This window comes from Bison bison, unplaced genomic scaffold, assembly GCF_000754665.1.
Source record: "Bison bison bison isolate TAMUID 2011002044 unplaced genomic scaffold, Bison_UMD1.0 scf7180017864142, whole genome shotgun sequence".
Taxonomy (NCBI): domain Eukaryota; kingdom Metazoa; phylum Chordata; class Mammalia; order Artiodactyla; family Bovidae; genus Bison; species Bison bison.
In genome coordinates, this window is record NW_011494714.1 from 1208830 (window position 1) to 1230200 (window position 21371).

At 35.8% G+C, this 21371-nt stretch overlaps 1 protein-coding gene across 11 annotated transcripts in view; it reads left to right on the plus strand.

Moving 5' to 3' along the window:
* Positions 1-21371, plus strand: part of HERC1 (HECT and RLD domain containing E3 ubiquitin protein ligase family member 1) — a 213318-nt gene that overhangs the window by 76855 nt on the left and 115092 nt on the right. For all 11 annotated transcript variants that reach the window (XM_010840215.1, XM_010840216.1, XM_010840213.1 and 8 more), the window contains 9 exons: positions 239-404; positions 4321-4446; positions 5787-6008; positions 9943-10095; positions 10220-10352; positions 12112-12303; positions 14942-15163; positions 17237-17410; positions 21197-21311. In XM_010840215.1, the coding sequence (XP_010838517.1) occupies positions 239-404; positions 4321-4446; positions 5787-6008; positions 9943-10095; positions 10220-10352; positions 12112-12303; positions 14942-15163; positions 17237-17410; positions 21197-21311 (1503 nt within the window). The remainder of the gene's footprint in view (positions 1-238; positions 405-4320; positions 4447-5786; positions 6009-9942; positions 10096-10219; positions 10353-12111; positions 12304-14941; positions 15164-17236; positions 17411-21196; positions 21312-21371) is intronic.

Below are 21371 nucleotides of genomic sequence, written 5' to 3' on the forward strand. Positions count from 1 at the left end.
TTTCTTACTCAATTTCTCCCTCAATTATATGAAATTTTATTTAAAAAAGAGCTCAACATCCATACTTACTGATAATAAGCTTTAGGAAAAATTATCCATAAATTCATGAACCATGATTTTAAAATTACTGTTAGTCATAATTTGAAAAAAATTTTAAAGAGAAAAAAAATGTTACCCAAAGTAGATAGCACATGCTGTTTTATATTCCAGAAGTTTATAGCAGTTTATTTGGTTTCAGGGAACACCACAATTTCCTCAAACTGTGCCTGAAGCTGCTTTCAAATCACCTTGCTCTTGCACTTGCGGGAGGGGTAGCTACTAGCATCCTTGGGAGACAGGCAGGTCCGCTTCGAAATTTGCTCTTCAGACTGATGGACTCAACTGTCCCAGATGAAATCCAAGAGGTAAGAGTATAAGACTTGTACATCTATGTCTCAGTCACATTTCTCCTTGAGGTTGTAGCCTGTAAATTCAGCTTTGTATTGGTAAATTTCAACTGGATGTTCTTTCTGTTACTTCTGTTTTCCTGGTGGGAGTAAATTTTTTGTCAACTTGTCCTTTTTGTTAGCTTGTCTAACCTAAAGGTCAAATGTCACTTCTGAGAAACCTTTCATTTCCTGCTCTGCTGCCAGGTTTGATTTCTCCATGTATGTTCTCATCACATCACATTGTTTTGTAGTTGTCTGCTTACAACTGTGTTTCTCTTTTCCACCAGAAGATGAATTTCTGAGCACAAGTACCCAATTTTATTGTGGTAGAATACACACAACATAAACTTTGCTATCTTAACCATTTTTAAGTATACAGTTCAGTGATATTAAATAAATTTATAATGTTGTACAACCATCACCACTTTATCTCTCTCTTTTCATCTTACAAATTGAAATTCTGTACCCATTAAACATACCATTCTCCCCCTCCCTTCAGCCACTAGCAACTACTATTCTACTTTCTTTCTCTATGATTTTGACACTTGTATGTCATAATTTCTTTCTGTACGATTTGGACACTTATATGTCATAAAAGTGGAATCATACATTGTCTTTCTGTCAGTGGTTTTTTTCACTTAGCATAACATTGTCATAATTTATCCGTGTTAAGTAGCATGTGTCAGAATTTCCTTTTTAAGGCTGAATAATCTTTTGCTATTTGTATATATTAAATTTTTGCTCATCTGTCGTCTTTATGACCTTGAATTGAACTATGGTTTCTTAGATATGATGCCTAAACACAAGCAGCCAAGAAAAAAGATAAATTAGACTTCATAAAAATTGAAATACATTTATTTTTATGCTGGTGCTGGAGAGGGAATGCTGAGCTGTTGGTTATGAAGAGTGACAAATTAGACTTTATTTACCACTTGAAACTGTTGCTTCAAGTACAGATCAGGAAAGGAACAAACTCTGAAACATCCATCCGGACCAAAGAAGAGTACACTTAAGTTGAAGACATAACACTTGATCTGAAACAAAAAATTTGTGCCTGCTCAACAGCTTTGAAAGAGCACTTCCAAATGCTGCTAGTAGTCTTTGTTGTTTTAAAAATTAACAAACATTTATGCTTAAAATGACAATATCAAGAAAATGAAAATAAAACTCACAGAATGGGAGAGATATTTGTAAATCATGTGTCGTGTCTCATAAGATTCTAGTTTCCAGAATATATAAAAGATTCTTGCAACTCAACAGTAAAAAGACAGCCCAATCAAAAAATGAGTCAAAAATCTGAATAGACATGTCTTCAAAGAAGAAATACCTAAGGGCAGTATGTACGTGATAGAAATGTTCATCATTAGGCATAAGGGAAGTGCAAATTAAAATTAAATCACAGTGAGATACTACTTCATACCCACTGAATCGTTGTAATCAAAAAGACTGATAATAGGATTTCCCTGGTGGTCTAGTGGTTAAGAATCCGCCTGCCATTGCAGAGGATATGAGTTTGAAACCTGGTCCAGGAGGATTCCACATGCCACAGGGCTACTATGCCCATGCACCACAACTGCTGAGCCAGTGCTCTAGAGCCTGCGAGCTGCAGCTGCTGAAGCCTGTGCTCTGCAATAAAGTAATCCACCATAATGAGAAGCCTGCACACAGCAACAAAGACCCAGGGCGGCAGCAGCAACAACAACAACAGAAACCTGATAATAACGAGCATTGGTGAAGATGTACAGAAATTGGAACCTTCATATATTGCTAATGGGAATATAAAATGATACATCCACTTTGGAAAACAGGTAGTTCTGTTAATAGTTAAACGTACAGTTACTATATAAAGTAGCAATTCCACCTGTGTCTATATCTGAGAATTTATTAAAAACTTGTACATGAATGTTCATAACAGTAGTATTCATTATAGCCAAAAAGTGGAAACAAACAAATGTCTGTCAGCTGGAGAAGGGATGAACAAAATGTTTGTCCATACAATGTAATGTTATTCAGCTATAGAAGGGAATGAAGTACTTACACAGGCTACAGCATGGGTGAATCTTCTAACCATGCTAAATGAAAGAAATGAGTCACAGAAGGTCACATACTATATGAAATGTGCAGAGTAAGCAAATCCATTGAGACACAAGGTAGGTTAATTTGTTGTCAGAAGTTTTGGGTGAGGAAGAGACGGGAAGTGGCTGTTCATGGGCAAGGTTTTTTTGAGGGTGATGAAAATGTCCTAAATTAGATAGTGGTGATGGTTACACAACTCTGAATAAACTAAACCTACTGAATTTTATACTTTCAAAAGTAAATTTTATGATGTGAATTATATGTCAATTAAAAAAAAAAGCAAAACTGATACAGTGATTTTCCCATAAGAATTGTAGAAAAATTCTTCTAGCTTTCAGATTGTTAGTGAGAAAATCTATGCTATTCAAATTTTTAATCCTTTTATGGATATCTTTTCCTTTCTGGATTCTATAACAAGTTCTACTTCTCTGTTTTCATATTTTAAAATGATGTGAACTGTTGTGGGTCCAGTTTTATCCGTTGTCACGTATATTTGGATAGACTCTTAATTTGGAAACTCATAGCCTTCAGTATTAAGAAATTATCTTGAAGTGTGTGATGATTTCCTCTTCACTGTTTTCTATGTTCTTTCTCTCTGAAACTCATTATTGGGTAATAGACCTCCTAGATCATTCCTCTTAATTTTCTTAGGTTTTCTTTCCTGTTTTTTATCTTTTCTTTCCTCTACTGTATGAGAAATTTAATTTTTATATTCTAACCCTGCTATTGAGGTTTTATTTTCTTATGTTTTTAATTTATAAGAGCGCTTTTCTTTTTTTTTTTTTTTTTTAGTGTTACAGCTCTATTTTATTTAGAAGATAGCAGGAGAGAGAGAGAGAGAGAGAAAGAGAGAGAAAGAAAGAAAAGAGCACGCGCACGCGGGAGAGAGAGAGTCCGTCAAGAGCTCTTTTCTTAATCATATAGAGTGTTTCTTTTTTTCTTATTCAGCACCATTATTTTAGTGATAAAGAAGCTATGACCCAGAGAAGTTTGAGGCTTAAGATAATAGAGCTATTTTTTAAGCTGTTCCTGCTACCTAGACATTTGTTTGGCTAAGGCCTGCTCTGTTTTTAACCTAAATGCCTAATCCTCAGGGAGACCCTCTATGATGAGCCCATGCAAGTGTGCTTAAGTTGCTTCAGTCATGTCTGGTTCTGTGCCACCCTATGGACTGTAGCCCACTAGGCTCCACTGTCCAAGGGATTCTCCAGGCAAGAATGTTGGAGCGGGTTGCCATGCCCTCCTCCAGTGAGTCTTCCAGACCAAGGGCTTGAACCTGCATCTCTTATATGTTTCCTGCATTGGCAGGCAGGTTCTTTACCACTAGCGCCCACCTGGGTAGCCCATAGACTGTGTTAATTGCCTTTATGTATGGGTGCTTACTCAAGTTTGCATTTCATTTTACTTTTTCTGTGTGACTCTTTTCACACTTAAAATTGCTTACTCAGGGTCTCTTTTTCTTATTAGACTATATGCTTATGTAAGCACGGCTTTTATGTGTCTTGTTTGTTGCTACATTCCCAGCACTTTTCAAAGAGCTTTATCAGGCTCGACACTATTAGACTCAACACTGAATATTTATTGCATAATGATTAGCTATGTAGTGGCAAATCCAAAATTCTAGTCTTCTTAAAGACGTCTAAAGAAGGATTTGTCATGCTTTCTTTTATTCAGATGCCACCTTCTTTAGACTTCTATGGTCCACCTTCTTTAGATTTCTTTGATCTTAGTAGTCTGTGGATTTATTTTTTATGTGTTCCTATTAAAAATGTAAGAACCAAGCCAAATAAATCTACTTTTTTTTTTTTAATATAAGGTTGTAATTGAAACTCTGTCAGTGGGAGCAACCATGCTGTTACCTCCATTACGAGAACGTATGGAATTACTTCATTCTCTTTTACCCCAAGGACCTGATAGATGGGAAAGCTTATCTAAAGGACAGGTGAGCCTTTGTCTGGTATTTAAGTAAACCAGTACTATATTATCAAAAAAAGACTGAGAGGGAAATAAAACTAATCAGTTGCCAGTGTTCATGAAATAATACTTCACTTTATGAGTCTGGTACATTCTAGTATTTAATGCTTTGTGTTGGAAGAGTTCCCAGGCTTCTAATGAAAGTGAAGCAAGTGATAACTTAAGTGATTTGGGGCTCATTATTAAAATTATGTCTAATTTTTCCAATGTTGTTTACACCGTCTAGCCAGAGAACTGAATTTATTTGTAGTTTGTGGAGTTGAAATCAAGGGCATGAGCTACTGTTGGTTTCATGCCCAGAACTTTGTTTGAAATAGTTTATATAAAAAGTAAAGGAAGATGACTGTTGTGAAAAGTTCTTGATGATATGAGTATGCTTCTTCTTTCCATTTTATTGTCATTTGTGCATTAAAATAAGTACATTTTGCTCAATCAAATTGAACAATCAATTGTAGAGTTACAGATTTGAGGGAAAAAGTGTTACTGGCAGTATAATAGCCACAGATGCTTTCCAATGAGTATTTTGCATTAGTTTAGATTTCAAGTGATGTATTTTAAACATTAGAATAGATAGTTTCATTGGTAATTTTGTAGAAGAATGTGTACTGTAATTTATCTGCTGACGTTTCCTCCTCCTTATAGCGCTAAAATTATTATGTATAGTGTGCCATTTTAGCTTAGAGTTTCAGGTAGTAAGGATGTAATACAACTCTTTAAGTTGCAGTTTCTAAAATGGTATTAATGGGATAGCTTTTTAAAAAAACTACACATTTTCTAAAAGATTACTGTATATATGGAGCTTAGAAAGATGATAACAACAACCCTGTGTACGAGACAGCAAAAGTGACGCTGATGTATGGAACAGTCTTATGGACTCTGTGGGAGAGGGAGAGGGTGGGAAGATTTGGGAGAATGGCATTGAAACATGTAAAATATCATGTATGAAACAAGATGCCAGTCCAGGTTCAATGCACGATACTGGATGCTTGGGGCTAGTGCACTGGGACGACCCAGAGGGATGGTATGGGGAGGGAGGAGGGAGGAGGGTTCAGGATGGGGAGCACATGTATACCTGTGATGGATTCATTTTGATATTTGGCAAAACTAATACAATTATGTAAAGTTTAAAAATAAAATAAAATTAAAAAAAAATAAAAGATTACTGTCTATTAGGATATAAAGCACATTAGTTAGCATCATTATAGTTCCCCACCCCCCCCCCCTGGGATTTTTTTTTAAATTTAGTTTTCTGGTGCATTTTAAGCTAATTATTTGTTCTATTTCATCCATGGGAATATTTTTCTTTAGAGAATGCAACTGGATATTATTCTGACAAGTTTGCAAGATCATACCCATGTAGCCTCCTTACTTGGGTATAGCTCACCCTCTGATGCTGCTGACCTCTCTTCCGTATGTACTGGCTATGGAAACCTGTCAGATCAACCTTATGGCACTCAGAGCTGCCATCCAGACACTCATCTGGCTGAAATTTTGATGAAGACTCTCTTAAGAAATTTAGGATTTTATACAGTAAGTTGCCCTTTTTTTGTAGTAAAAGAAAAAAGAAGAAGAAAACGTGGGTTGGGGGCTTCCCTGGCAGTCCAGTCCAGTGGTTAAGACTCTGCACTTCCAGTGCAGGAGGCCCAGGTTTGATCCCTGATCAAGGAATTAAGATCCCACATTCCACATAGTGTGGCCAAAAAAAAAAAGAAAAAAATACTTGGGTTGGTTTTTTTTGAAGGGTGTGTCCCTTGGACTGCAAGGAGATTCAACCAGTCTATTCTAAAGGAGATCAGTCCTGGGGGTGTTCTTTGGAAGGACTGATGTTAAAGCTGAAACTCCAATACTTTGGCCATCTCATGCAAAGAGTTGACTCATTGGAAAAGACCCTGATGCTGGGAGGGATTGGGGGCAGGAGGAGAAGGGGACGACAGAGGATGAGATGGCTGGATGGCATCACTGACTCGATGGACATGAGTTTGAGTGAACTCTGGGAGTTGGTGATGCACAGGGAGGCCTGGCGTGCTGCAATTCATGGGGTCACAAAGAGACACGACTGAGCGACTGAACTGAACTGAACTGAACTGAGGGATCATTTCAGGTCAAAGTATTTTGACATTTAAACACTTAGGAAATAAATAAAACTAGACTCCACTTCCCAAAAGGGGGGAAATGTGTCAGATATTCTCAAATATTGTGGGTGCCAAGTGACTTACAGTTGAAAATTCCGAAGAGATTTATTTTGGAATTTTACCAAATTTTTTCTGATATTAATGTGTAAGAATAAACAGGTAAAAATAGTCAACAACATTTTGCAAGAGAAGAATCATGAGGAAAGGATTAATCTTACCAGATAGGATCTTATAATTAAACAGTATGGTTGATACTGACTAAAAATAGGCTGGTCAGTAGGAGAAAAGACAATGGACAGTAGTATTGCTTTTTCTTATTAGAATGCCCTTAATTCTTACTCTCTGGTGTTTCTTAGATTGTTCTCTTTTTTCCTTTCCATTTCTATGGGTTCTAATCCATACCATCATGACCTAATGGTAATAACAGTGTTTTAACTGTTGTCACTGTCACTGGTCTCCTCTCAGCATCTTACTGCTAGAATAACCTTGTTGTATTAAATAACCTCGTTTTATTAAATCAAAACTTTTTCAGACCCTTCATCATTTGGCTTATACACCACACTGTCCTGAGTTTGTGTGTAGCACATCTGTCTCTTCTCTACTTGTCTGCCAGTCTGTGACTTCTTTAACACTTGACTGTTCTAGGAAGGCTTTGCTCAAACAACATTTTCTAACCGTGTAATTATAACTGCATGAGAAGTATATTAGTCACTCAGTTGTGTCTGAGTCTTTGCAAACCCATGGACTGCAACCTGCCAGGCTCTTCTGTCCAGGGGATTATCCAGGCAAGAATGTTGGACTTGGTAGCCATTCCCTTCTCCAGGGAATCTTCCCAACCCAGGGATCACACCTGGGTCTCCTACATTGCAGATGGATTCTTTACCTTCTGAACCACCAGGGAAGCCCAGGAAGGCTTCTAGGAAGCCTTGCTGAAATAACCTTTTCTAACCATGTAACTATAACTTAATACCTCTTATCAGTTTTTAGAGTCAAAGTGTACTGTGTAACTAAACTTCAAAGTGTTTGTGTATCATTTCATGTTGTCTCCTACTCTTCAGGGTCAGGTCTGTATATTCCTTTTTTCAGTACAAGTCTTCCCTAGTAGCTCAGTTGGTAAAGAATCCTCCTGCAATGCAGGTGACCCCGGTTCAATTCCTTGGTCGGGAAGATCCAACTGCAGAAGGGATAAGCTACCCATTCCGGTATTCTTGGGCTTCCCTGGTGGCTTAGCTGGTAAGAATCTGCCTGTAATGCAGGAGATCTGGGTTTGATCCCTGGGTTGGGAAGAGCCCCTGAAGAAAGAAGCCACTACCCACTCCAGTATTCTGGCCTGGAGAATTTCCATGGACTGTATAGTCCATGGGGTCACAAAGAGCTGGATATAACTGAGTGACTTTCACTTAGTGTTGTATTCTGCCCAACTTAAAAGGTTGTTGATTAAGTCAGAGTGACAGTTGTTCCTGTAGAATTATTTTCTTTCAGATTTAAGAATATAAATTTGATCTGATGTTTGGCTGCAGATGGAATGGAAACAATGTTATAAGTATATCCATTTGGTATTGATTGAAATTTTTCCCCAAAGTTCTATTAAAGTATTGCCTTTCTAATGCCATTAGGGCTGAAGTAGATGTGAACACGACTGAAGCGACTTAGTAGCAGCAGCAGCAGATGTGTATATTATATGGAAATGGAAATAAAATACTAACTGTAATAACTGCTTTTAGGCTGAAAATCGTAAATTACTGTTTCTTTCTGATATAATTTAAACCAATTTGTCTTGTCCTAAGATTTTAGAATAAGACTGCTTGTCTTGGTCTGTTTGTGCTGCTATAATAGAATACCACAGAGTGGACAGCTTATATACAACACAATTTATTTCTCACAGTTATAGAGATGGAAAGTCCAAGATTAAGGAGGCAGCAGATTGGTGGTACCTGTTTCTTGGTTCATAGACAGTTGTCTTCTTGCTGTGTCTTCACACAAGGGAACTCTTTGGGGTTCCTTTTATAAGGTCACTCTGCCCTCATGACTTAATCACCTCTCAGAGGCCCCACCTTCAAATACCACTGCATCGGGGATTAGGTTCAACCTAAGAATTTTGAAGGAACACATTCAGTCTCTAGCAGTGTTTATTTGCCCACTTAAAATGGTGCTTATACAGTGAGGGCCTTAAAATATTCTGAGACTTTCTCTTGCATATTATAAACAAAGACCATAGTTTGTGCATAAGGGTGTTTATCACATTATTATTTATAAGAAATAGAAATTGGAAACAACTAAAATATCTAAAAATTGGGGAATGGTTATATAAATTATATATGCTCAGTGGACTATTTCGTCTCAGATTTCATGTACACATGGTTTATGAAAATACAAAAAATATTTATAGATCTGTTAGAAAAGAGACTAAAAATAGAATATGTAATTTTATGAAAAAAGACGAAAAGAAATACAGAAAAAATATTAGATACAGTGGTTGGCTAAGTGGTGATTTAAACTTTCTTTAAAAAAATACAGTTTTAGAATTTTCTAAATTTTTTACACTATTTCTTTTTAAAAAATATTTTTAACTTGAAATAACTTAAAATTTATGCACGAATCACAAGAATTGTTCAAAGAAACATCCCGTGCCCTTCAGCCATATATGCCTTTCTTCCATCCATTATTTGAAAGTAAATTGTAGAAATCATACTGGCTATTACTAAGCATTTAAGCATGCATTTCTTAAGAAGAACATTCTCTTTCTTATATAACAACAGAGCAGTTATTGAATTCAGAAAATTTAACATTGACACAGAACTATTGTATAATATATAGTCCATGCTCAAATTTATACAGTTATCCCAGTAATGCCCTTTATGGCACCCTCCCCCTGTCCCCCAAATTCAGGATCATACTTTGTATTTAGTTGTTAAGTTTCTTTAGTCCACTTACTGCTTTTATAATCAGAAATAAAATTAATTTCTGAGAATTGTGTTATTAGAAATTCAAGTGTGTGAAAATCTTTACAAAAGAGGTTGGGAAAACAGTAGCATTAAAATGTTGATATGTTTTGTCTTTGGATATTGTTGTTTTCCTTTTTCTTGTTTTCTGCATTTTCAAAGTTTTTGTGGTGAAACATTATTACCTTTTTTTAAATGGAAAAGAAAGTTGAAATTGCATGATAAATCTTACCATCTTATAGCTAATGTCTGCATAGCAGTAGCAAAGATGTAGGGATTAATAATGAGAGAAAGGAGACCATGGTTTCTTAAATCAGAATTATTTATGGTAGGACATTAATTTCACTTTCAGACACTTCAGATATAATCTTCATTTATGTATCATTTTAGGATCAAGCATTTGGGGAGCTAGAAAAGAACAGTGATAAATTTCTACTTGGAACATCGTCTTCAGAGAACAGTCAGCCCGCTCATCTTCATGAACTGCTATGTTCACTGCAGAAACAGCTGCTGGCATTTTGCCATATCAATAACATAAGTGAAGTATGTGATTCTTTGCTTTCTATGTCATTTCTCAGGGACCTTGAAACTCAGATATTTGGGTAAACCATGAAATTTTTGTACCTTGAATCTTCCAATGTAGTAATTTAGAAACTTTTTTCCTCAGAACTCAAGCAGTGTGGCATTGCTTCATAAACATCTTCAGCTCTTGTTGCCTCATGCTACGGATATTTATTCACGTTCTGCAAATTTGCTGAAAGAAAGTCCTTGGAATGGCAGTGTTGGAGAAAAATTAAGAGGTGTGTTTGGTACTGGGTTTCATATTTAATCAGTGGTTATAAAGCAGGAATTTTTACCCTTTCTAAAGCCAAAGAGGGCCTGAAACCTCTGAGTGGAGTAGGAATGACTTTGAATCTCCTGAGCTGGGTTTTGGGTGATGGCAACAAATGGCAACCCACTCCAGTGTTCTTGCCTGGAGAATCCCAGGGACGGGGGAGCCTGGTGGGCTGCCGTCTGTGGGGTCGCACAGAGTCGGACACGACTGAAGTGACTTAGCAGATGCAGCAGCAGCAGCAGTGATTGATCTGGTTAATCTTAAAAGATGTCCATTGTTGTGATAGACGTCTAATTTAAAGGAATTAGATGACATATACTCAAAAAGGCTAATATTAAATGGCATAAAGTGAGATTTTCATCCATTTTTTTACCTTTCTTTAGCATTTGCAATCCTCTTCTTGAAATACTTCGTGTGTGTGTGTGTGTGTGTGTGTGTGTGTGTGTGTATAGCAGAGTTTTATTAAAGTATAAAAAGGGACAGAGAAAGCTTCTGACATAGGCATCAGAAGGGGGACAGAGAGTGCCCCCTTACTAGCCTTAGCAAAGGAAATATATACTTTTTCAATTGGTTATTACAATAAATCAAAAGAATTTCTCAACATTGTAAAAATTTTACCAGACCCACTCCCACAATTTACATTTTAAGATGACAGGGTTCAGTTCAGTTCAGTTCAGTTATTCAGTCGTGTCCAACTCTTTGTGACCCCATGGACTGCAGCACCCCAGGCCTCCCTGTCCATCACCAACTCCCAGAGCTTACTCAAACTCACATCTATCAAGTCGGTGATGGCATCCAACCATGTCATCCTCTGTCGTCCCCTTCTCTTCCTGCCCTCTATCTTTCCCAGCATCAGGGTCTTTTCCAGTGAGTCAGTTCTTTGCATCAGGTGGTCAAAGTATTGGAGTTTCAGCTTCAGCATCAGTCCTTCCAGTGAATATTCAGGATTGACTTGTTTGATCTCCTTGCAGTCCAAGGGATTCTCAAGAGTCTTCTCCAACACCACAGTTCAAAAGCATCAATTCTTGGTGCTCAGGTTTCTTAATAGTCCAACTTTGACATCCATACATGACTACTGGAAAAACCATAGCTTTGACTAGATGGACCTTTGTCAGCAAAACAATGTCTCTGCTTTTTAATAAGCTGTCTAGGTTAGTCATAACTTTTCTTCCAAGGAGTAAGCATCTTTTAATTTCATGGCTGCAGTCACCATCTTCAGTGATTTTGGAGCACAATATTTTAATTTAAAAAATTACATTTGGTTTAAAAAACATTAAAGACTTTTCCTCACTAACATGTAAGCACTGTGAGGGCAGGCATTTTTAGTTCTTTATTCACAGTCATACACCTTTCACCTATAATAGTGCCCGATATATAGTTGTAAGTCTTCAATAAATACTTCTTAAGTGAATCTGAAAATGAGAATAAATCTGTGAATGAGAAATTCTTAATACATTTTAAGTGAAGATGCTATAATTATTTGATTTTGTTGGCACAAGGGTATGTGTGCTTTCCCATAACGTGTCTGTTGTGATGCATTCAGAAAGTAAGTAAATACTGACCCCAGTATTTTATTATATAACTCTCTAGCTACCAGAGAGTTATATAATAATTCAACAAAGAGTTATTGAATTAGTGTACTCCAGTTCTAGGCAAAAATAGTTTATTAGTCTTTTTCTTTAAGTTTGAAAGTTGATCCATGTTAAATTTCTTACCCTTCATAGATGTGATATACGTCTCAGCTGCAGGCAGTATGCTCTGCCAGATTGTTAACTCCCTCCTGTTACTCCCAGTGTCGGTGGCTCGGCCTTTGTTGAGTTACCTCCTCGACTTGTTGCCACCTCTTGATTGCCTTAATAGACTCCTGCCGGCTGCTGCTCTTTTGGAAGACCAAGAGTTACAGTGGCCTCTTCATGGTAAGTACAGTTAATAAAGGAGCAGATAATGCATTTGAGAAAAGTTATTCCTTTTTCTCACATCAGACAAATCATATCTGACACTTTGGGGTATAATGTGATCAAAAGATAAAGTTGTTGCTGTCTAAGAGCTTATAGTGTAAAGTGGGTACCTGAGATGAGAAAATTTAAGAAAGTTACTTGTGTATAAAGTGACACAAATCGAGTCTTTATCTGATTATTAGGCTTGAATAGTATATTTCATTGATTTCAAGACATGCTTTTTTCAAATTTTGACATGGCTTAATTTGGATACATCTTACAGTAGATAATAGAAAAGCATTGGTTTCATAAATTGGTTGGCAGCATAATGACACATTTTACAATCAATGGATTGATTTAAGTTTTATTTCTTAAATGCAAAGTTTTTAGTTTTAAATCTCTATTTGACAGTAAAATATTTTGTATTTTGGCTTGATACATAGGTAACTGATTGATTGTAAAAGAAATTGGGAACCTATCTTTCTGTGTTTTTCTTTTTAGATACTTTATAGAAAATAGCATTTAAAATTTTAAAAAAAAAAATTTTTTTGGCTGTGCCAGGTCTTAGTTGCTGCACACAGGCTTTCTCTATTTGTAGAGAGTACTTTTCAGTTGTGGTGCTTAGTCTTCTCATTGCATTGGCTTCTCTTGTTGCAGAGTGTGGGCTCCATGGCATGCTGGCTTCATTAGTTTGGGCATGTGGGCTCAGTAGTTGTGCCTCTGGTGGCTCTGGGCTCCAGAGCACAGGCTCAGTAGTTGTGGTGCACAAATGGGGGATCTTCCTGAACCAGGGATCAAACCAGTGTCTCCTGCATTTTAAGGTGAATTCTTAACCACTGGACCACCAGGGTAGCCCAGAAAATAGCATTTTGATTTTAGGCATAATGTGTGAATTCCCTCTTAATTTATAAAATTCTGGTTAATTTATTCCATTGAAGATAACTTAAAATATTATGTCTAGAAAATAGCAATGTATTTTTCTATTGCAGTCTATCCTAAGGTTATCAAAGGAGTTTCATTACTGAAATCTTAAAAACTTTTCAAGTTTTAAGTGAGATCACATGTTTAATGGAAATAATCCTGGACTAAGACATTAAAAGATTTAGATTTTAGTATTGGCTCTGTTTCAACTTGGGTGTATAAGTGACTTGGGCAAGTCATTTATAGCTTCTTTAAACTTTGGTTTCTTCTCCTGGAAAGATTACTTTGAACAGAATACTTTGAGGGCACATCTTACACCCCATTGTTCTGGTCAACTGGATTTAGATGAAGTCAAATGTTAAGGTTACAGCTGTTTCAGGATATTGATTAGACTTTATATGGAGCCATTCCAGGTTTACTCCTGTTTTTCTAAAGCATCTCAAAATTTTCTAAGACTTATTACTCTATTTGTCTTAGGTGAGGTAAGTGTCATTTTATTTTGGATTTTGCATCAGTGTTCATAACTGATTTTTTCCATAATTTTCCTTTTTCATGCTATCCTTTGTGTCATTTTTACTACCACAGTTATACTAACCATATAACATCAGTTTGGAATTTTCCTTTTTTCCCTCTTTTATTTAAAATTTGTCTAATTTAGGAGTTATCTCTACTCGAAGGTTTGAAAGACTATAAAAACTATCTGGCCCTAATGTTTTTTTTTTATAGATATATTTTTGGTGATTAATTTTCCCTTTTTAGTGGTTGTTCTCTTACAGCTTTTTCTTTCTTTTCAAATTCATTTCAGACATTGATATTTTTTCAGAAAATGTAATTTTGTTGGTTTTCAAATTTATCAATACAAAGCTGTTCATAATATTCACTCATGGTTTTAAAAAATCTCTAGTGTGTTTGTGGTTCTATCCTCTTTTTTATTTTTAATTTGAACATTTATGCCATCATTTTTTCTTGATTGATTTTATTAGAGGTTTATCCATTTTATTACTGTTTTCAAATAACCAGTTATTTTAATTTGTTGATCTCTTGTGTTTTTTGTTTATGATTTCATTGATATCTATTCTTATCTCTATGGCTAACTAGTTTTATTTTTTAAGTGAAGAACTTTTAAAAATAAATGTACAATAAGAAAGCATAGATCTGGATCTTAGTACAGGGCAATTCTGAGTTCAGGCCTTAAAAACATTAAGTAATATTAAGTGTCATTTTACTAGATCAGTTCTTTCTGTTTTGTTTTAGGCCGCACCATGCGGCATGTGGGGTCTTAGTTCCAGACCAGGGATCAAACCTGGGCCCTCTGCTTTGGAAGCACAGAATTTTAACCACTGGACCACCAGAGAAGTCCCCTAGATCAACTCTTGTTTTGATTTTGGAGGGATAAACTACCTCAGTTACTCAATGTTAAGGTTGAAATTTGATCTGGATAAAATCAGTACCATGTGCAGTTTCAATGTTTATCTTAAAATTGATAACTTTACAAAGCCAATTTTTATATGATAGACTTATCTGAATGTATTTTAAATTAGCTTGGTAAAGAAGATATATACAGAAAGTGTTACGATTTTTGTTTTCATTATAAAAATTTTTTGCTTCAATATCTTCTTGTAGTGCAACAGAAATAGAAGTGAAAAAGTTTGAGAATCTTGAATACCAGATACATTACTAATGATTTTGTTTTCAGGAGGGCCAGAACTGATCGACCCTGCTGGCATGCCACTACCTCAGCCAGCCCAGTCCTGGGTGTGGCTTGTGGATCTGGAAAGAACAATTGCTCTTCTTATTGGGCGATGTCTTGGTGGCATGCTTCAGGGTTCGCCTGTGTCTCCAGAGGAACAGGACACTGCATATTGGATGAAAACACCACTTTTTAGTGACGGTGTAGAAATGGACACCCCTCAGTTAGGTAATGTGCTTCTCTGCAACAATGAATAAAAGACATTTGTGTTTATTCCTCCTTTGAGATTTCTCTTATTATGGGTTTGCTGAATAGAGAACCAATAGAAAACAAATGCAACATTTGCAGGGTAGGGGATCTGAGACTATAACTTGGAGCCCTCATTGTAAAGTGAAAAGTGCCCCCTGAATTAGAGAAGTACAGGTCTGGTTCTACTTTGTTATTATTTATCACTCATTTTAAGCAAATCATCTAACTCATAAAAATGAGTAAATGCTTGATTTACTTGTGTTCTTGGGCTTGGAGCTTATGAAACTGCTTCGTAGACAGGTAATGACCTTGACTTACCAGGGCTCAGGTCATAAACACCTTTCATTTGTGAGGACCAATCCCTTCTGTTCCCAGCCTGTCCTGCTTTCATGCTGATATTACCTTGTGTGACTCTTTATTTTTTTCCTCCTCATTTATGGTACCTTTGGAGTTTCCTTTCCTGCCTCATCTCCCATTTGTCTGCTTTGCTAGTAGGCTAGCTCTCAGACTGTCTGAACATGAAGATTTGTCCAGGTCCTGAACAGATGGTGTAGTTGTTTTATTTAGGATTGGTCCTTCAATCTCTCTGGACCTCTTATTTCAATCCTTGAAATGAGTTAGATTAGATAGCCTATATAGTCTTGTTAGATTTTAAATTTATTATTTCTCTGGTAAAAGAAGGAGACTCAGAGAATGTCCAAGAAGCAAAATCTAAAAGAAATCTCAATCTAAGAGAATTTGAAGAGGAGAAACAAAAAGTAGAAACCAAGACAAAAATTGCGGAGATTCTGCTTTGGGATTGGAGAGTGGGAGTGAGGGATTTTGAAGACTTTCCTCCTTTTCCAGCTAGGAGTATATATTCACTGTTTCATTTATGAACCAGAAAGTGATTCCATTGATACTTAAGAACATTTGTATAAAAGAAAAGTAAAATCATGTTTTTTTTCCAAGGGACAATTAACATCATAAAGATGGTTCCAATGCTATCAATGTTTAACTCTGTGATAGTTCCAAACGTCCTCCTGAGGGCAAAAGTATCATTATCTCTACCCTCCTCATATTTCTGTCTACTTTACTCACTTAACTGGCCTTTGATATGAATAAAATCAATTTCAGTTTTAATGTTATTTTTCAGTTTTTAAATTATAAAGTTATGTAACTATTAAAATGTTACATTTTGTGTTTAAATACTTGTCATATTAGGAAATATAGCAGTGTTAATCACTCAGTTATGTCCAGCTCTTTGCAACCGCATAGACTATAGCCCACCGGGCTCCTCTGTCAATGGAATTCTCCAGGCAAGAATACTGGAATGGGTTCTATTCCCTTCTCCAGAGGATCTTCCTGACCCAGGGATCAAACCCAGGTCTCCTTCATCACAGGCAGATTCTTTACCACTGAGCCACTGGGGAAGTCTTTATATTAGGAAATGGGTCTTGTCTTTATAAAAATGAATGATAATTCAGTTATATCATGGGTTAAATTAAATTGACTTTGGGTGTTAGCCCGGGAACCTATCATTTAGTGAAATGTTTTGTTTTTTAAATGGAAAATGAATTCTTAATGCCCAGTGTCTCATTGAAAAGTTAGGAACCACCTGAACAAATATAAATGTCAGTTGAGAAATTATTTATATAAGTATCAATATGTTTGATCTCCCTGAAATTATCCTTAAGTGATTGTTTTCCCTTAAGTCTACAAAAAGAAAAAAAAAAATCTTGGCTAGTCTCTTTCCCAATGATTCCATGTTTCTCAGTAAGAATATCAACCCATTTTGAACAAGAAAGTTCTTTGTCACATAAGACTGTGCTGCACATGTAGGGCCCTGCCTACCAAAATGCCAGAACTCCTTCTTGGAATGTTGTTCATGTAGTCACACCAAGAAAGGCGTACTACCCTGAATTGAGAAGGATTAAAAGACTACCTCTATAGCATCTACTTAAAATGGTTTGAAATATATCATTTCACACTCATTAAGTAAATATGGTAAGATTTTATTTGTAGCACCAAAATTTATTGGAATTGATAACTTGTGTAATTTTTTTTTTTTAGATAAATGTATGAGTTGCCTATTAGAAGTAGCTCTTTCGGGAAATGAGGAACAGAAGCCGTTTGATTATAAATTGCGGCCTGAAATTGCTGTCTTTGTAGACTTGGCCTTGGGTTGTTCAAAAGAGCCTGCTCGAAGCCTTTGGATCAGCATGCAGGATTATGCTATTAGTAAAGGTAAAGTAAAGAGGATAAAGGGGATAAATATGTAGATCGCTCATAATACCAACTAATATATGTGTAATATAGATAAATAGAAAATCACAGAAATAGCAGTATTTCTTATATAAAAAGGAATTTTACAATTAGCATTTTAAAAACAGTTCTTATTCCTTTTTGTGGAAACCACCCTGTGTATTTTTATGTACATATATCCTGTTTGAAGACAATCCAGTGTGGAAAAATTGAGATTTTTATAAAGAATAATAAATCCAGAGGCAGCATTTTACCGAAGGATTCCATGTGGTGTAAATGGATCTAATATAAGAGTTTGTTTAATGAATCTCTTCCCTTTGCAAGCCCTGGTTAAGAACTGAAATGATGTGTATGTAGATGTCTTGAGCTCTGCGTCTGGTCATTTTCCTCTTCTGTAAACTACTTTACTCTTTTAGAGTGCTGTTGAAGATACCAGTTTGAAATGAGGTATATTACTAAGTACAGCAGTAAAGTGTAATGAAAGTGTATAGTGGTATTTCAGTTTCTGTTGATTAATTGATTAATATAGTTGTTTTATGTACAGGTTTTTAAAGGATATACCTGACTACCTGTCAGCTCCCTTGCTTCCCCTCCGCTTTAAAAATATTTTATTTTTAAAAATTTTCTTGGCTGTACCACATAGCATGTGGGATCTTAGTTCCCCAACCAGGGATCAAACCTGAGCCACTTGCATTGGAAGCAAGGAGTCTTTACCACTGGACCGCTGGAGAAGTCCCTCATGCTTTCCCCCTTTAGCAATGTCTTGGATTTTTCAGAATACATACCTAGTTATCTTTCTCCATGTTGTTTCTTTCATCTGCAATTCCCTGTTTCTTTTCTTCCTTCTGTGATAAAAATGGTAAAAGTAAATGCATGTTCACCTTTTATAATACTTTATATAATAAAAATGAGATACGTATCATTCAGATCTTTAAAACATCAGTGAGATGATATGTTTGAAAGTTGAATCTCATGCAGTCTGTCATTTATTTATTTACTCATTCTATTATATTGACTTTCACCAGTGGTAGAAAAGTATGATAGTGGAGGAGAAACAAAGCTTGTTTTCTAAGTCATATTTTCCGATATTCTCTTATTTCGTCATTTTCTTGGAATGTGCAGTTAGGTATTCTTTTATATCATGTTGTCACTTGTTACTTTGCAGTGAGCACCTTTAAAAACAATGTAAACGTAAGAGGAATAAAAACTCTATGTCTCCATTGTTCATTTGCTTTTACACCATATATCTACACAAAGTCTAGGTATATAGCCTAGATTTTATACCTGAATAGTGGAAACATTTTGTAGAGCTTGGTATGAAATGACTATAACTTTAGTGAAGGTGTTTTAAAAGAACCTTTTAAACATTGCAAAGGAGGATGGTCCCTGCTAAATTTGAAACACTGCAAAGGATGTCACTTTAGTTTGCTTTTATTTTTTTATTTTTTTTTTATGTATGTCTCTCAGTTTATTTAGATATTCTCAATTTATAATAGCAACATTTTATAGTTTTCAAGGTATAGGTCTTGCATGTATGTACTAAATATATTCCTATTTTATTTTATTTTATTTTATTTTTTTTCCTAATTTTATTTTATTTTTAAACTTTACATAATTGTATTAGTTTTGCCAAATATCAAAATGAATCCGCCACAGGTATACATGTGTTCCCCATCCCGCAGTTTGCTTTTAAATTGAATATTAGGCTACTTGAAATAAGATCTTGTTTGGTTTTAAGTCATAGCAGTTTTCTAGAATAGCAAGCAATCCCTTGGAACAGATCTCTCAAAAACCTAATGTGGAAAATTTTGTATGTAATACAAACTGTTATTTTAAGATTCTCTAGCTGTAAGATTTTCTTAAAATCTGATGTGTTTATATTCATTTTTTCACCTGTAAAATAGGTAAGTCTGAACCTAAATTTTTACCTAAGCATCCAGAAAGGACTGGAAAGTCCATCTTTAAAACTTTTCTCTTAAGATAGGAGTTTTAAAAAGGAATTGAGAACAAGTGAAGATAACTTGGGGCTTAATATTTTCCAAGGGTGTTTTTTGCTTGGTTTTGTTTTTAAGTAACATGATAAATCTGTCAAATTAACAGAGTTTAGCAGACATTCTGGGAGTGGAGTAGACAGTAAACTCCCATATCCCCATTTGGAATCTACTGAATGTATCGCCTTTTTACAGTACCAGTGTGCTAACATGGAATAAAGAAAGCAGCTCACTAGTTCTCATCATCTAATGCTGTGATTTGGGTTTTCAATTGCATGTACTCATTTCTGTCCAAATGTTGTTTTATTTCTTACCCACCTAAATGTACATGTACTCATAGTGTCTATTGATACTTCAGTAACTTCAAATACCAGATATATACACACTTGACTAGTTTACTTAATATCTCTACTAAGATAACTAAAAGGTACTATTCAGAAACAGACACCTGATTACAGATATCCATCCTCCCAAAGGGCTGTTCTCTTGGTAAAAGCCAACTGCATTCTAAATATATTATAGTCATCGTTGACTTCTCTGACGTTCACATCTGATCCATCAACAAATTCTTTCAACTTCTGTCTTCAAAATACATAAGAAATCTGACCTCTTCTTTCTACTCCCACTGCTACTACTTTGGTCTGAGCCACCATAATTTCTTACCTGAATTACTGTAATAATTGCTTCTGCTATTGCTGTACCTATAGTAAATTCTGTACTCAGCAGTTAGAGTGAGCCTTTTTTTTTTTTTTCAATATAAGAGATTTATTACATAGTGATTCAGACCAACAGCTTTCTAGTTTACATGACTATAAACAAAGGATCACGGACCCCTCTGTTTCCAAACACTTCCCTTAATTCACACATTTCTTCATTCTTTATTATTCACTCAGAAGATAGTTTTTATTTTTTTATTTTAAAACACAGATCATATCATCTCATATCTCTTCAAAATTTTCTAATGATCCTTCCAATTTTCCTCAGAGTAAAACCAAGAGGACTTGAAATGGCATGTAAGGCCGTATGTGATCTGGTCTCAGACAGCTTTCTGATGTCTCCTACTACTCTTGTGCACCCATATTTTGCTCTAACTGTATTGGTCTCCTTTAACTCGCCTCAGAGCCTTGACATAGTTTTTTTGAAAGGATGATGTTTCTGTATGGCTTCTTCTCTACGTCATCTAGATCTCTCTTCTTGATTGTAGCCATATCTGAGACCTTCCCAAACCAATCTATAAAAAATAGTAAACTTACACAGTACAGTATTCCCTGTTCTCTTTACTATGCTTTAATTTTCTCCATAGCACTTATCTGTCATAATAATGTTTTTATTTACTGTCTCCTTATGCCCCTCTTGGCTTCCTTTGTGGCTCAGACAGTAAAGAATACTCCTGCAATGCAGGAGACTTGGCTTCAATCCCTGGATTGGGAAAATCCCCTGGAGGAGGGCATGGCAGCCCCCTCCAGTATTCTTGCCTGGAGGATCCCCATGGACAGAGGAGCCTGACGGGCTACAGTTCATAGTGTCACAAAGAATTGGACACGACTGAGTGACTAAGCACACTCATGCCCCCCAACTGGAATATACGCTCTGTGAGATCCAGGACTTAGTTTTATTTACTACTGTACTTTTATTTCCAGTATGTGGGATGTAGTAGGTTCATTTGCTAAGTAATTGCTTAGAAAAATGATAAAATTCAGGTGTTGGGTTACGAAAGCTATTAAAATGACCTCTGAAATGTTTTATCTGAAATGTCAGTGTATCATTTATTTTTCAGATTGGGACAGTGCAACTTTGAGTAATGAGTCACTCTTGGACACTGTGTCTAGATTTGTTCTTGCAGCTCTTCTGAAACACACAAATTTACTCAGTCAAGCATGTGGAGAAAGCCGGCAAGTAACTTAAAACTATCCTCAGACAAATATTTGCTCTCATGATATTGGAAATTAACT